This window comes from Pongo abelii, chromosome 16 (genome assembly GCF_028885655.2).
Source record: "Pongo abelii isolate AG06213 chromosome 16, NHGRI_mPonAbe1-v2.0_pri, whole genome shotgun sequence".
NCBI lineage: Eukaryota > Metazoa > Chordata > Mammalia > Primates > Hominidae > Pongo > Pongo abelii.
In genome coordinates, this window is record NC_072001.2 from 23,911,013 (window position 1) to 23,927,685 (window position 16,673).

The following is a 16,673-nucleotide window of genomic DNA, read 5'->3' on the forward strand; positions in this document are numbered from 1 at the left end:
CCGCACACCGCAGATGCACCCCATGACACAGGCCCACCCCACAACACAGGCCCACCCCCCGCCGCAGACGCACCCCACGCCGCAGGCCCCCCGCACGCCGAAGGCCCACCCCACGCCACAGATGCACCATGCCCCCCATGAACAGGCCAGCTGAGAGCTGCAGCCACTGCCCAGGGCTCCCTGCTCTGTGCTCAGCTGCCTGATCCAACCTGTCAGGGCTCTGCTTTCTCTATGTGTAGAAACAAAAAACCAGGAGCACGATGTGACAAAAAGCAGATTTTTATTAAACAGAGGTACATATGTGTTTCATTTTCTAATAAATCTCTTTCACAAATCACCTTGTTTTTTCACTCTTCTTGAATGATCATTTTTAGACAACACTGTCTGACTGTTTTGGCTTCTGCTAAAGTTAGTCTCTGTTCACAGGCTGAGTCTGACTTCTTCCCACCTCCTCCTAGTCAGGCCTTCCAAAACAATGCTCACCATTCTTTCACATTGACTTTGGTTTTGAAAGGAAAAGTTATCTTACAAAGTAGTATGTATAACTCTGTAATATATGAAGTGAGGCAATGATACAATCAGTTTTAAAAATAACCTTTCATGATGATTTTCATTTACATCCACCTGCTTGTTAGCAAGAATCTTTTTACAGGTTTACTGCACACCAAATTTCTCTTCTGGAAAAACTTTTGAACATCATCATGCCCTCGCCCTCCAACTTCTCCTCTCACCTATATTTAAAAGGGTCTGCTCTTTACCCTAAAATCTATACTAGGTAATTTTCAGAATATTCCTTCAATCACCAAACAAAGTTTTGAGATCCTCGTGCTGGATTTCACTACCTTAATATGAAAACCAATAATCACCTATTAAAATTCAATACAGGCCAGGCACAGTGGCTAACGCCTGTAATCCCAACATTTGGAGAAGCCAAGGCAGGTGGATCACCTGAGGTCAGGAGTTTGAGACCAGCCTGACCAATATGGTAAAACCCCATCTCTACTAAAAACACAAAAATCGGTCAGGTGTGGTTGCAGACACCTCTACTCCCAGCTACTCGGGAGGCTGAGGCAGGAGAATAGCTTGAACCCAGGAGGTGGAGGTTGCAGTGAGCCAAGATCGTTGACACTGCACTCCAGCCTGGACGATAGAGACTCCATCACAAAAAAAAAAAAAAAACGCTAGTAAGTAAAATAAATAGGCCAGGCGTGGTGGCTAATGCCTGTAATCTGAACATTTTGGGAGGCCAAGGTGGGTGGATCTCCTGAGGTCGGGAGTTCAAGACCAGCCTGACCAACATGAAGAAACCCCATCTCTACTAAAACTACAAAATTAGTGGGGCGTGGTGGCGCACGCCAGTAATCCCAGCTGCTCGAGAGGCTGAGGCAGGAGAATTACTTGAACCTGGGAGGCGGAGGTTGCGGTGAGTCAAGATCGCGCCACCGCACTCCGGCCTGGGCAACAAGAGTGAAACTCTGTCTCAAAAATACAAAAAAAAGTAAATAAATAAAACACAATACAATACAGCTAATACGATTTACCTAAGACGCTGTTGTATGAGCTGAACCAGAGGCAAACACTGTTTGCCAGAAGACTCACAGATCCCCGTATTAATAAGGTCTTTATCCAATGGAGTCCTGCTTCTATGAAATGCTGAGGCATTTGCTTCCTGTTCATCAATTTCTTTTTCCTTCTGTGCTTCTTTTTTGGCTTCAATATCCTGTAATTCATAAACAGAAATTGTTTACAAGTGATCTCATTACCAGGTGTGAAGACACACAGGCTGGCTGAGCCCTGACCCCAGTGCCAAGCTATCCCAGCCTCTGTGGCTGCCGCACACACCTACCCACAGGCCTCCACCTGCCCTGTTGGAAACCCCAACTCAGTTGTGCAGTTTCAAACAGTGTCTTCTGTTTACAGATCCAAGGTCCAGGCTGCCTCTGCTGATGCTCTCCAGCCTCCTTCTGTGAAGTCCCTAAAATCCTTAACCCTGCTACTGGCTCTCACAAAATCCAATGTGATCTGCCCCACACACGCAGCATCTAGCTGCTCTGTAAGGACAAGAAGGAGCTGGAATTCTCACACACAAAAGTCCTGGTTCAAATGTAAATGGCAGAGCCACTTTGGGAAACTATGAACACACACTGACCCCAGAACCTAACAAATTCCACTCCAAGTGTTTACCCAAAGGGACGACATATGTTCACTAAAGTACTTGTTCACAGCACAATCATAGCAGCTCTACACAGCCAAAAACCAGAAAGCCTGGACGTGGTGGTTCACGCTTGTAATCCCAACACTTTGGGAGGCGAAGGTGGGGGGATCACGAGCCCAGGAGTTGGAGACCAGCCTGTGCAACACAGTAACACCTTGTCTCTACAAAAAAAATCAAAAAACTAGCCCGGCATGGTGACATGCCTGTGGTCCCTGCAACATAGGAGGCTGAGGTGGGAGGATCATGTGAGCCTAGGAGGACAAGGCTGCAGTGAGCCAAGATCAGGTCACTGTATACAGCCTGGGTGACAGAGCAAGACCCTGTCTCAAAAAAAAAAAAAAAGAAAACTAAAACCAAAAACAATTTAATGTCCTTCAATAGGAGAATGAACTAACAAAGAGTACTACACCCAGAAAATGGAAACTTCCCAATAATAAAAACGAAGTCACAATAGACACATCAGTGAGTGAATCTGAAAATCATTCTCCAAGGCAAAGCAGGAAAGTGTGCATACTATACAGTTATATTGCTGCGACACTCAGAGCAGGCGAAATGCATCTCATCTGAGGGCAGGGGAGTATCCTGGCTGCAAGTGCCAAGGGCACAGGGATCTTTCCGGGTGACGGGAATGGTCTACCTGAGTAACAGGTTATCTGTTAACTTCACTGAAACAGGCAACATGCAGTATTTTATCACAATTAAATTATCTCAATAATTTTTAAAATTAGCACATAAAAGAATTTTAATTTAAGAAAATACTTGGATATGATAAAAGTTGAGTATTTTACTGTTTTCAGTTATTCTTCACATGTGTGAGTGTGGTATTTCCGATCTCAGCGCACCACCAGGTCACCTGTGCCTCCAAGGCCATACCTGGATCTCTGCAGTAATGGCTGCGTGTAAGGCTGACTCCAACCCTCCAGCAGCCATCAAGCTGCCCACCAGAAGATCAATCACGAATCAACAACCTGGACTTATGTTCACTTCATTGCCTGAAACTGAACTAGAAAGTGTGTGCCAATTTGAGTGAAACGCCATCCCCTCCCAGCACCCTGAACCATGCCGTCTCCTGTTCCTTCCCCGAGCCCACCTGTGCAGGGCAGGAGAGCAGAGAGCGCCCAGGCCTGCTTCTCGGCGGTGGGCAGCAGCACGGACCAGCCGCTCTGCAGCATGGCCTGGGAGGCTGAATGCACGGTGCTCAGCACGCCTGTGCTGCTGGCCAGGGTCACCACCGTCTGCTTCAGGCTGTTCAGGAGGACGCTGCCCAGACCTAAACCAAGGAATTCCGGGTCAACCTGGTGACTAATGGCAGCATGCAACTGAAAGGAGAAAAACAATTTTCACTTAGAACCCCTAAAAATGAGTGAATTTCAAAGTCTTACTAAACACCGAATAAAACTCAATTTGAAGTATTATTTAAATAGACAAAATAACTTCTCAGCTTATGTATTTTTAAAAACTGGACTAAAAAAACTCTTACCCACAATAGTTGAAGTATTTTCTAGAGGAATTTTTGTAACCCCACTATGAACACATATATGGAAAAGCTCAAGATCAGCAGAAGAGCTAAACAACTAGCAACAGCAACCTCCACCCCACCCCAACCATCTGCACCAAACACAAATAATGGCTACAATGTAACCACAAAAGCTGCCACAGGCGGTGGCTCATGCCTGTAATCCCAGCACTTTGGGAGGCCAAGGTGGGAAGATTACTTGAGATCAGGAGTTCAAGACCAGCCTGGCCAACATGATGAAACCCCATCTCTATAAAAAAATCAGCCAGGTGTGATGGTACACACCTGTAGTCCCAGCTACTTGGGAGGCTGAGACAGGAGAATCACTTGAACCTGGCAGGCCAAGACTGCACCACTGCATTCCAGCTAGGGTGACAAAGTGACACCCTGTCTTAAAAAAAAAAAAAGCTGCTAAAAATTAGATTGTGGAGCTGAGAGTACACAAGGAAACTCCTCAAGTGCAAACCGAAATTCACATGGGCACACACAGCAGGAATCAAGAGGTTCCGGGCTCTGAAAGCAGAGCCAAGCCGCCAGGCTTCAGCACAACCTCCCACACGGGAAGGCACAGAACGACCCACTGAACCCGAGCTTCCTGCAGAAGGCTGGGAGCCACTCAGGATCACCTGCCTGCCAGCCAACCACAGCCAGGGGGCAACACACTGCCCGTCCCAGTCTCTGGGTAGCAAGAGGCCCCATGAGAAATCAGAGACCCGGCCTTGCCCTGGGAGTAGAAGTGAAATCAAAAGCACACCACTCATCTAGGTATAGATATCACAGGTCAGGAAATGACCACCGAAACTCACCTAGAGTCTGTGAAACCTACAGAACCCTCAGGACTTCGGAGAGGCAAATGCAAAACCATACGCTGGGACACCTCAACAGCCTAAGACATACACGAGGCCACGCCCCACAGCACCGACCAGAACAGAAACATCACTGAAAACCAGGAGGGGCAGCAAACACCTGGGCTGCACCCACGCAAATGCCAGGATGCCACAGGTATGGTGATAAATGAGTGCTACAGAGGACTAGAGAAGCACACTTCAGACCTCTGCCCAGTTCATTACTGCAACTAAACACTACACTCAGTTCTGTACATTCTAGAAGCAGGGCAAAAAGGGGAGGGGCTGGAAGAGGGACATGACGGGTTGCTACACAGAAACCACTGTAATAAAAGGGAAAAATTACTATGTCAAGAAAACTGTGGTTCTTGTCATTAAGTTAGAGAGTTTTATTACAAAGACAAAAGATGATGATCAAACACTTCAGCTTTAGTTTTGCCAGGGAGGAAGACTTTTGCAGCTTTTATTTTGACCATAACCATAACCTTCACGGTGAGGAAAGGAAGGTATTGCTTTGGGAGCCGAGCTTACTGAGTAGATCAAGCTTGTCCAACCCATGGCCTGAGGGCAGCACGGGGCCCAGGACGGCTTTGAATGCAGCCCAAAGTAAAATTTCTTAAAACATCATGAGATATTTTTGGGATTTTTTTCTAAGCTCATGAGCTATCGTTAGTGTATTTTATGTGTAGCCCAAGACAATTCTTCTTCCAGTGTGGCCCAGGGAAACCAAAGACCGGACCCTCTTGGTGCAGGGTTTTCACAGTACAGAGGAGAGACAGGCCAGCACTGGTGTCTCAGCTGAGCGCTGTCTCTCTCCATCACCTGTGATCTCACCCAGTCATTTCTCCACAAGCAACAACAGTAAAACAGTAACAATGCCAACAAACTAATGATTCTAGCAAAAATAACACAATCCATACACACTTTTCCTGCATGCCGAGGCTGACTTCCAGGACAAACAAAATAAACAGATCAAGTTTTTTAAGCCTTGCGTCCATTATTAGTGCATTACAATCTTACTTTAAAATACTTCATCCAACAGGCCTTCAAAATACATAAACCTTCTTACAAATCGCTGAGACACTTATAAAAGGAGCAAGAGGAAGGGAAATCACAAATACCTGAAGTCGTGGAAGATTCAGCATTGCCACGGCCATGCACTCTTTCTCCTGGGGTGGTGGCCAGTCCGCGGAGCCGTCCATCCCCTCACTCACCTGCTGCAGCAGGAGATCCAGCTGCTCAAAAGTCACTGAGCAAATGTCCACCCGTAAAGGGACACGGAGGCCAATGGACCACTCAGAACACGATGACCAAGCACAGCTCTAAGAGGAAACAGAACAATCTAAAATGAATCTCCAAATGCAGCTGCTGGTCTGTTCCACAGGAGTCACCAGCGTGTGTGATGGAGCTGCCTTATGTTATTACCTATCATCCCTCTAACTGCCCAGTCAAAAAGCATTCATGGGTGTCTAGCTCACACACTATCAGCTTCCAATTTTTGTGCCCATTTCACTAGCTCCATCTCACTTGGCCATACCTAAAAAAGTAAAAACATTTTTAAAAATCTTTTCACTCTCAAAATGATTAATGCACATTAATGGATGGCAGTGAGGCTCTCCATCCACTTGAAGTGGTATAATAGCAACTCTAACTGGACAATGAATTGTTAGACACATATAACACACACACTCCCTTTCATAGTGAGAGAACAAGTAATCGGCAAAAATGTAGGAGAACTGTAGAACACCATCAATAAACTGGATCTAATTTATAGAACACTTCACCCAGCAACAGCAAAATACATATACTTTTTTTCTTTTTTGAGACAGAGTCTCACTCTGTTGTCCAGGCTAGAGTGCAGTGGTGCAATCTCAGCCCACTGCAAGCTCTGCCTCCCGGGTTCACGCCATTCTCCTGCCTCAGCCTCCTGAGTAGCTGGGACTACAGGTGCTCGCCACCATGCCTGCCTAATTATTTTTTGTATTTTTAGTAGAGACGGGGTTTCACCATGTTAGCCAGGATGGTCTTGATCTCCTGACCTCGTGATCCACCTGCCTCAGCCTCCCAAAGTGCTGGGATTACAGACGTGAGCCACCGTGCCCGGCCATACATATACTTTACATATACATTTATTTTATTTTATTTTATTTGAGATGGAGTCTAGCTCTGTCACCCAGGCTGGAGTGCAGTCGCGCGATCTCAGTTCACTGCAAGCTCCACCTCCTGGGCTCAAGCCATTCTCCTGCCTCAGCCTCCCGAGTAGCTGGGACTACAGGCGCCCACCATCACGCCCAGGTAATTTTTTTTGTATTTTTAGTAGAGACGGAGTTTCACCATGTTAGCCAGGATGGTCTCGATCTCCTGACCTCGTGATCTGCCCGCCTCGGCCTCCCAAAGTGCTGGACCATACATATACTTTTTAAGCACAAACAGACCACACATATACTTTTTATACGTATATGTATACATATATGTATACATATATGTATATACAGGCCATACATATACTTTTTAAACACATACAGAATGTTCAATAAGAGAGAACATATCCTGACACATAAGTCTTAACAAATTTAAAAGAAATGAAATCGTATGCAGTTTGTTCTCCAATCACAATGGTATTAAACTAGAAATCATTAACAGAACAATCTACAAACACTTCAAAATAAAACAACATACTTAATAATCCATGGGTCAGGCCAGGCGCAGTGGCTCATGCGTGTAATCCCAACACTGTGGGAGGCCAAGTTGGGGGAATCACCTGAGGCCAGGAGTTGAAGATCAGCCTGGCCAACATGGAGAAACCCCATCTCTACTGAAAATACAAAACAATTAGCCAGGCATGGTGGTGGGTGCCTGTAGTCCCACCTAATCAGGAGGCTGAGGCAGGAGAATCGCTTGGACCCAGGAGACAGAGGTTGCAGTGAGCCGAGATCATGCCATTGCACTCCAGCCTGGGCAACAACAGTGAAACTCCATATTGAAGAAAAATAATAATAATGATAATAATAATCCATGGGTCAAAGAACAATTCTCAAAAGAAATTAGAAAATACTTTGAACATAAATGAAAATGCACCAAAATTTGTGGGTTTAACTAAAGCACTGCTTAGAGGAAAATTTATAGCATCAAATCATTATATATTACAAAAAAGATAGGTCTAAATCAGCAATCTAAGTTTCCACCTTAAGAAACTAAAAAAGAGCAAAGTGAACACAAAACAAGCCAAAGGGACAAATGACAAGATAAAAGCAGAAAACCAATGAGATTGAAAGCAAAAAAACAAGCCAAAAATTAATGAAACTTAAAGATTGTTCTTTGAAAAGATCAACAAAATTGAAAAACTCTAGCAAAACTGACAAAGAAAAAAACAGAAAAGATACAAATTATCAGTATCAGGAATGAATGAAGGGACATCACTGCAGGCCCCACAGACTTCAGATGGTTAGCAAGAGAATGCTAAGGAAAACTTGACATGTAAAAATCAGACAACTTAGATGAAATAAAGCAATGTCTGAGTGCCACAAACCAGGAAAAACCTCCTAGAAACAAACAGGTCACCTCAATAGTTCTATATCTGTTAAATAAATTGAATTTGCAAAATCTTTTTTTTTTTTTTTGAGCCGGAGTCTCACTCTGTCACCCAGGCTGGAGTGCATTGGTGCAATCTCAGCTCTCTGCAGTCTCCGCCTCCCAGGTTCAAGTGATTCTCCTGCCTTAGCCTCCTGAGTAGCTGGGATTACAGGCACACGCCGCCAAGCTCGACTAATTTTTTGTATTTTTAGTAGAAATGGGGTTTCACAATGTTAGCCAGGCTGGTCTCAAACTCCTGACCTCTGGTGATCCACCTGCCTCGGCCTCCCAACGTGCTGGGATTATAGGCGTGAGCCACCGCGCCCGGCGTAAAATCTTTTAGAAAGAAATCTCCAGGTTCAGATGGATTCAAAAACATTTAAAGAAGAAATAACACTAATTCTACACAATCCCTTATAGAAAATGGAAAAGGAGGGAACACATGCCAATACTTCGTATAAGTTCAGCTTTCCCCTGACAGAAAGTCAGACAAGATAGTATAATACAAAGAAAGAAAACTGCAAACCATCATCCCTGATGAGCATCAACAGAAAAATCCTCAAAAACATGTTACCATGTCAAATTTAGCAATATAGAAACAGAATAGGGCTGGGCGTGGTGGCTCACGCCTATAATCATAGGAATTTGGGATGCCAAGGAGGGTGGATCACTTGAGGTCAGGAGTTGGAGACCAGGCTGGCCAACATGGTGAAACCCCATCTCTATTAAAAACAAACAAACAAACAAACAAAATTAGCCAGGTGTGATGGTGCACACCTCTAATCCCAGCTACTCAGGAAGCTGAGGCAGGAGAATTGCTTGAACCCAGGATGCAGAGGTTGCAGAGAGCTGAGATTGCACCAATGCACTCCAGCCTGGGTGACAGAGTGAGATTCTGTCTCAAAAAAAAAAAAAAAAAATAGAGTAGTAAATTGTGGCCAAGGGATCCCTATCCCAGTAACACAAGGCTTGGTCAGTATTTAAAAATCAGGCTGGTATAGTGTCTCACACCTGTAATCCCAGCACTTTGGGAGGCCAAGGAAGGCAGATCACTTGAGCTCAGGATTTCAAGACCAGCCTGGGCAACATAGTGAAACCCCATCTCTAAAAAAGAAAAAAAAAAAGTTTAAGAAAAAGAAAGTAAAAATCATTAATGTAATACACCACACTAACACACTAAAGAAGGAAAACTGCATGACCATTTCATTTGGATTAAAAGCATTTAACAAATTTTAACACCCATTCAGGATTTTTCAAAAGCTTCTAAAAGGGGGAATTAAGGCCGGGCACGGTGGCTCATGCCTGTAATCTCAGCACTTTGGGAGGCCGAGGCAGGCAGATCACAAGGTCAGGAGATCAAGAGCATCCTGGCTAACACAGTGAAACCACGTCTCTACTAAAAATACAGAAAGTTAGCTGAGCACGGTGGCAGGCGCCTGTAGTCCCAGCTACTCGGGAGGCTGAGGCAGGAGAATGGTGTGAACCCAGGAGGCGGAGTTTGCAGTGAGCCGAGATCACGCCAGCGCACACCAGCCTGGGCATAGAGCGAGACTCCGTCTCAAAAAAAAAAAAAAAAAAATTGGGGGGAATTAAAGAAACTGCCTTAATCTGGTAATAAGGCACCTACATAAATATGCGCAGCTAACATCACAGTTGATGGTGAAAGACTGAACTGCTTTCCCCTACAGTCAGGAGCAAGGCAGGGCACCCACTGTCACCTCTCCTATTCAGCTTCACACTGCAAGTCCTGGCCAGGGCAATCAGGCCAGGAAAAATACATAAAAGGCAAGCAGACTGGAAAGGAAGAAATGAAACTGCCCCTCTATACAGATAGCATTTAATTGTCCATGAAGAAAACCCAAGGAAACTACAATGAAGCTCATAATAAATGAGTTTAGCACAACTGCAGGACACAAGAACAACAAACAAAACTCAGTGGTATTTCCCATATACTGGTAATGAACAACTGGAAACCAAAATCCTCCAAAATACCAAATCAAGCTCTATATTCAGTACCTGGGCAGGCCCACATGTAATTCCCACTATGTGTTTGGCGTCCAGTCCTGGCAATACTGCAGGTTCTGGCTTGGTCACGCGCAAGGTGTCAAAGTGCTGGCACTGGTCGTTGCTCCTCCAGCTGTGGACCTCGCTGTCCTCAGTCAGAGCCAGGCAGTGGGTGGAGCCTGCAGCCACATCAATCATCTTCTTCCCTACAAGGAAAGAGGGATGCAGATGCAGCTTCAAGCCTATGACCTGAATGGCCTAGAAAGATATTTCCACTAGGCCATTCAGGTCAGAAAGCTTTTAATATTAACTTCTTGAGGATAATCTGTTGCTTTAATATTAAGCACAATCATTTGCTTTGGGTGTGTTATTAAAACTCCTGTATTTTGTCAGCTACAATTTGTTAGGACCCACAGCCTACAAACATCATAATGCTGGGATACGAAAAGGATCTGTTCTTTTTTCTCCTCCTCATTCAGATTTTCATTCCGAAAGAAACAAGGTGCTTTTAATTAACCATTAGATCACATTCTCCCATCCCAGATACAACAATGCACAGCACACTCTTCACTGAGGAAAGCTTCCTAAGAAGAAATCTATTGTTCTCTCAGAGTTAGGAGATATCACTATTTAAAACGTTGTTTCTATTTAAACACTCAGCAAAATATTCTATTTTTCTTTCCTGGTAAATCGAACACGACCAACACAAAGGGTGTTTCACGGAAATGTCAACATATAAAATAATTCAGCTGAAAAAACACACTGCAGTGAGGGGAACAATTCTATCCTAGGAGCTTACCATAAGTTAACATCAGCAACAACAAAAGGTGTTTGCAACAGTAATTTAAATACCCTCAAAGTAAACGATTTCTGTATCTAATAATTGTCGTAGCTTTCCTATACTAATGGAGGGGAATATAAACAAGGAGGCAAGTGAAATTCAAATACCATTCAATGACACAGAGTAAACTTCTTATTCTGCAACTTATCTCAGAAGCCTAGAAAATAATAAATACCGTATGGGCACACAAAACTCTTAGACATCAAGATATTAACTCTTAGACATCAAGATATTAACAAGATATAAACAGAAACCCATTTTAAAACTCAGCTCCAATCACTTACTGCAGGACATCCGCAAGCTACCAAAACTCAACGAGTGACGGTGTGTTACAGAATGGGTGTCTGCGTCTTTGAAAGGTTCACATTTGCTCTTGAATGACAATTTTTCTGATACACTGGCCCAGATATGACCAATGATCTCATGCCATCTGGTGTTCAGAGAAGGTACTACAATGAGAAGCAAATCCCAAACAAGAAGGTTTGTCTCTCAACCCCTTTTTTTATTTTTTTTATTTTGAGACAGGGTCTCACTCTATTGCCCAGGTTGGAGTGCAGGGGGCCCGGTCTTGGCTTACTGCAGGCTCAACCTCCCTGGCTCTTGCTTACTGCAGCCTCAACCTCCCCGGTTCACGTGATTCTACCACCTCAGCCTCCCACATAGCTGGGACCACAGGTGGGCACCACCATGTCCACCTAATTTTTGTATTTTTTGTAGGGATGGGATTATGCCATGTTGCCCAGGCTGATCTCGAACTTCTGGGATCAAGCAATCTCTCTGCCTCCATCTCCCGAAATGCTGGGATTACAGGCATGAGCCACCATGCCCAGCCCTGCTTTAATTTAAAGTGTATTTCATTTGATATTAGTACAGCCACTTCGGCTCTTTTTTGTTACTATTTGAATGTTGTATCTTTGTATTCTTTTACTTTCAATCTGTTTATTTTAATTTAAAATGTTTATCTTGTAGATAGCACATTGGTGGATCATTTTCTTTTTTAATACTTTCAGCCAGTCGGCTTTGCTTTTTTTCTTTTTTTTTTTTTTTTTGAGAGAGAGTTTTGCTTGTCATCCAGGCTGGAGTGCAATGGTGCCACCTCAGCTCACTGCAGCCTCTGCCTCCTGGGTTCAAGCGATTCTCCAGCCTCGGCCTACTGAGTAGTTGGGATTCCAGGTGCCTGAAACCATGCCTGGCTAATTTTTGTATTTTTAATAGAGACAGGGGTTTCTTCATGTTGGTCAGGCTGGTCTTGAACTCCTGACCTCAGGTGATCTGCCGCCTTGGCCTCCCAAAGTGCTGGGATTACAGGCGTAAGCCACCGCACCCGGCCAAAGTGGTGGAATTTTTTTTTCTCAGAAAATCTATTCCATTCCTTTTCCAGAAACTGAATTTGTACAAGTTAACTAAAATAAATATTTATACTCCAATTTTTTTTGTTCTGAGGTCTTATTGAGTTTTAAGAATAGAATTTTATCTTTACACGTTTAGAAAAATTAGAAAATATAGATAAAATATAACTAAGAAAATAATAACATCTTTTCCTTGTGTTCTAAGTTCATTACTATTAGCCGAGTGCAGTGGCTCACACCTGTAATCCCAGCATTTTGGGAGACTGAGGCGGGCGGATCACTTGATTCCAGGAGTTTGAGACCAGCCTGGGCCACATGGCAAAACCCTGTCTCTACAAAAAATACAAAAATTAGCCAGGCGTGGTTGCATGTGCCTGCAGTCCAGCTACTGGCAAAGCTGAGGTGGAGAACCACCTGAAGCCGGTAAGTCAAGGCTGCACTGCAGCCTCTGTCCCCCAGGCTGGAGTGCAGTGATGCAGTCTCAGCTCACTGCAATCTCCGCCTCCCGGGTTCAAGCGATTCTCCTGCCTCAGCCTCCCGAGTAGCTGGGATTACAGGAACGTGCCACCACACCAGGCTAATTTTTGTATTTTTAGTAGAGAAGGGGTCTCACCATGTTGGTCAGGCTGGTCTTGAACTCCTAACCTCAAATGATCCACCTGCCTCGGCCTCCCAAAGTGCTGGGATTACAGGCGTGACCACCAGGCCTGGCCAGTATTTTTCTTAGAGGCAGGATCTCACTCTGTTGCCCAGGCTGGGCGTGCAGTGGCATGATCTCAGCTCACTGTAGCACTGATCTCCCAGGCTGAGGCGATTCTCCTGCCTCAGCCTCTGGAGCAGCTGGGATCACAGGTGTGCGCCACCACACCTGGCTAATTGTTAATTTCTTTTTTTAAGAGATGGGGTCTTGCTATGTTGCCCAGTCGGGCAACATGGGATCCTCCAACTCCAGGCTTTGAGGGATCCTCCCGCTTCAGCCTCCCAAAGCTCTGAAAATCACAGACGTGAGCCACTTTGCCGGGCCTACATTGTTTTATATTTCTTCAATTTTGTTTTGTGGTCGCTGGAGGTGTTTCTTTCTTGGATTCCCTGCCGAGTGCTTCCACAGCTGCTCCATGTAATCTGCCCAAGACTCTTGCTGCATTCAGTTGAACACACACCAGGAAACTCTTCAGTCCCCAGCCGACCACACAAAGATCCGTTCTCATCCCCAGGGGAGCTGGTCTCGCCACTCGATCCCTGAACAGCTCCAGTTGGCGTGAGCGCAACCACCCGCGGCATAATTAAGAGCGCTGGGCGGGGAGAGACAGTCTCCTGTGGGAGTGCGGGCGGGCGGGCCTGCAACGGAAATCCCGCCTTCCGGCGCCCGCGGTTGGCCCTGGCCGCAGCCCGTGAGCACCAAGCAGGAAGATAAACGGGATTGCGGGAAGCCGGAGAGTCCGGAGGAGCCGCGAAGGGCTTCTCTTCCCCTTTGGCTGCGCCCGCGGAGCAGCCCCGTTGCGATTGGCCATACGCGGGGGGCGGTAGTCCCGCGTCGCCCGCCCCTCCGGCCACGAGAGGCGCCGGGATCGTGGGCGCGGGCTGAGCCGGCGGCTGCTGGGTGGCTGTGTCCGCAAGCCGGCGGGGCGAGGCTGCCCGGCCCAGCGCGTCAGGTCCTGGCCTGGGACACCGGGGCGGCCGGCGGCGGGGGCGGTGCGGGCGCGGGGCTGGTGGGCGTGGGCGTGGCGGTCGCACCTGGGCCTGCGCTGACCGCCCGCGGCGCAGCCTCCGGCCTCTCTTCATCTCTAGGTGGTGGCGGCTGTGGGTTTTTCTACTGGCGATCCTTTTGAGTAATTTGTTTCACGCACGCGCCCTGCTGTGGGGTAAAGCGGCAGATTTATGCTGCTGTCATTTGTCCGTTAACACGATGGACTTCCTGTCGTGTGTGTGTACTTTTTGGATTTGAGGGCAGATGACATTGTGACTTGGCCTCATGTGAGCGTCCATTCTCCAGGTCTCGCCAGCGTGGTGCAGAAACCCGGCACACCCTGCGTACCTTGGAAGGAGGCTTTCCCTTCCCCGAACCTCCCTCTCCCTCCATCTCTTCCCTCTTTCCCTCTTTCCCCCTCACTCCCTTCCCCCAGCTCTTCTCTCCCCTCTTTCTGTTCTCTCTCTCTCTCTTTTTTTTTTTTTCTGCATTAAACTTTTTCTGGAGTGTCTTTGTAAATTATTAAAAAGCGTTAGGTCTTCAACATGTATGTTTACTTGCAGGCCTGAGAACTGGGAGGAAGCTGGAGAAAAGATGCCCTCTGAATCTTTCTGTTTGGCTGCCCAGGCTCGACTTGACTCCAAATGGTTGCAAACAGATATACAGGTGGGGTTTGACATGTCTTTTTCTTGATGTGTTTCTGCTTCCATTAAATTTCTCGGGTAAGGCTTTTTTTTAGGGCATGTAAGGGGAAGTCAGTTGTATCTTGCTATATTAGAGGAGCAGGTTTATTTCCTGTAACTTATAATGTTAACAGTCTTTATGGCTGTTTTTGTAAATTGTGCACGGCTGCCTTTTAATTAGTTTCTTGCAAGTGCACGAAACTTGAGATATATGAATAGGCAGAATTTTTTTCCTATTTATTATTGCTCGTTAAGAAATCTGCCACACTCCTAACCATATCATGGTGACTGTTGTTACTGACAGTTTTTGAGCTGTTTAGTTAACTGTGGAGGGAAAAATTGGAGAAGTAAGTTCAGTAATTATGGCCTGTAGAAACTCACTCATTTTATGAGGTCTTGTGTTTGTGTTTCTGGAGAGACGAGAGTTAGTTCAGTTGAGCTGTTTGGTTTGTATTTGTAACCAATACAAGGACTAAGGACAATTGTGTTGAAACTGAGGTCATGATGTTAGGATCTTGAGGGCTGAAGGCTCCAAATAAATGGTATATATAGAATTCTATCTGACTTGAAATTTTCCCTTTCTGGACCTCCACATGCTGAGGCTAACAGTGTCCATATGACAGTGTCTTCCATGACAGGAATCAGCAACTTTTTTTTTTTTTTTTTTGGCACGTATCAATGATTCACTCTGTATATTTTAAAAAGTTTTAACCTCTTCCTCCTACCTCTCCAGTATTTGTTAATAAATTAAAACATTCCCCAAAGTGTTTTCTGTGAAACAGTAGTTCCAAAAGATGCTCTTAGAAAAACTAAGTACATGGAAAAATCTAAACTATGTGTTTTATTCATTACATTTGATGAATTTTGTTGTTGTTGTTTTTTCCTCTCGAGAGGAAGTCTTGCTCTGTCGCTCAGGCTGGAGTGCAGTGGCATGATCCTGGCTCACTGCATCCTCCACCTCTTGGGTTCAAGCAGTTCTCTGCTTCGGCCTCCTGAGTAGCTGGGATTACTGGTGCCCTCCACCTCGCCCAGCTAATTTTTATGCTTTTAGTAGAGACGGACTTTCACCATATTGGCCAGGCTGGTCTTGAATTCCTGACCTCATGATCTGCCCACCTTGGCCTCCGAAAGTGTTGGGATTACAGGCTTGAGCCACCGCGCTTGGCCCACATTTGATGAATTTTTTTTGCCCTTTGTTCTTTTAAAAATCATGGTTAGAAAGCAGAGCATAATTGTTCTTTATGTAGATCCCAAGTGATTGGGATTTTTAGGGAGATTTTTTGGAACTCAGTAAATGTCTTTATTTTTAGTGTGGCATGATGTGTGTTTTTTATTATTAGAAAATATTTATAGATAGATTTATACATATTAAATTCCTTTTTTTTTTTTTGAGACAGAGTCTCACTGTGTTGCCCAGGCTGGAATCCAGTGGTGCCATCTCGGCTCACTGCAGCCTCCGCCTTCTGGATTCAAATGATTCTCCTGTCTCAGCCTCCAGAGCTGCTGGGATTACAGGTGGCTGCCACCACGCCCGGCCAATTTTTGTATTTTTAGTAGAGATGGGGTTTCACCATGTTGGCCAGGCTGGTCTCAAACTCCTGACCTCAAGTGATCCACCCGCCTCGGCCTCCCAAAGTGCTGGGATTACAGGTGTGAGCTGCCCACCTGGCTCATTTTCACTCTCCATTAGCTGCTTTTTTCCCCTATTCATTTCCTACCTTTCTGTGTATGATTTCTGAATTCAGTGTATTTCACGTCTTAACCTTCTGAATTGTTTGTTCTCTCATTTTACATGTTGTTAAGGAAAATAAGAGGCTAAGTGAGACTTATAAATTTGCATGTAGTTTCTCAGATTGGGATAAATGCTCACCTGTTGCAGAATGGGACTCTGCTCTTGCTTCACCCAGGATGCGTTTCTCAGTTTCTTTCTAGAGTGGGGCCACACCCTACTCCAGCCCTC

At 45.4% G+C, this 16,673-nt stretch overlaps 2 protein-coding genes across 6 annotated transcripts in view; one reads left to right on the forward strand and one right to left on the reverse strand.

Annotated features, from left to right (window-relative positions):
• Window positions 1–263: 263 nt before the first annotated feature.
• On the reverse strand, window positions 264–10,832 carry LOC112128497 (E3 ubiquitin-protein ligase HERC2-like). The gene is made up of 4 exons (XM_063716502.1): window positions 10,166–10,832; window positions 5,698–5,898; window positions 3,306–3,534; window positions 264–1,720 (listed from the first exon to the last, which is right to left on the reverse strand). Exons 1-4 carry the CDS (start codon window positions 10,349–10,351, stop codon window positions 1,713–1,715), a joined length of 624 nt encoding a protein of 207 aa, XP_063572572.1. The 5' UTR covers window positions 10,352–10,832; the 3' UTR covers window positions 264–1,712.
• A 3,012-nt stretch (window positions 10,833–13,844) lies between these two features.
• LOC129050307 (golgin subfamily A member 6-like protein 1) overlaps window positions 13,845–16,673 on the forward strand; it is an 86,178-nt gene continuing 83,349 nt past the window's right edge. For all 5 annotated transcript variants that reach the window (XR_010137322.1, XR_010137320.1, XR_010137321.1 and 2 more), the window contains exons 1-2: window positions 13,845–13,995; window positions 14,594–14,696. The gene's annotated coding sequence lies outside the window, so the exon portion shown is untranslated. The remainder of the gene's footprint in view (window positions 13,996–14,593; window positions 14,697–16,673) is intronic.

Excerpts from the sequence above, each read along its gene's own strand:
- LOC112128497 (XM_063716502.1), bottom strand. The coding sequence starts at position 10,351 with ATGATTGATGTGGCTGCAGGCTCCACCCACTGCCTGGCTCTGACTGAG. Across the intron at positions 5,899-10,165 it reads TTACATGTGGGCCTGCCCAG|AGCTGTGCTTGGTCATCGTG; the intron begins GTACTGAATATA and ends GTTTCCTCTTAG. Across the intron at positions 3,535-5,697 it reads TGAATCTTCCACGACTTCAG|TTGCATGCTGCCATTAGTCA; the intron begins GTATTTGTGATT and ends TTCTCCTTTCAG.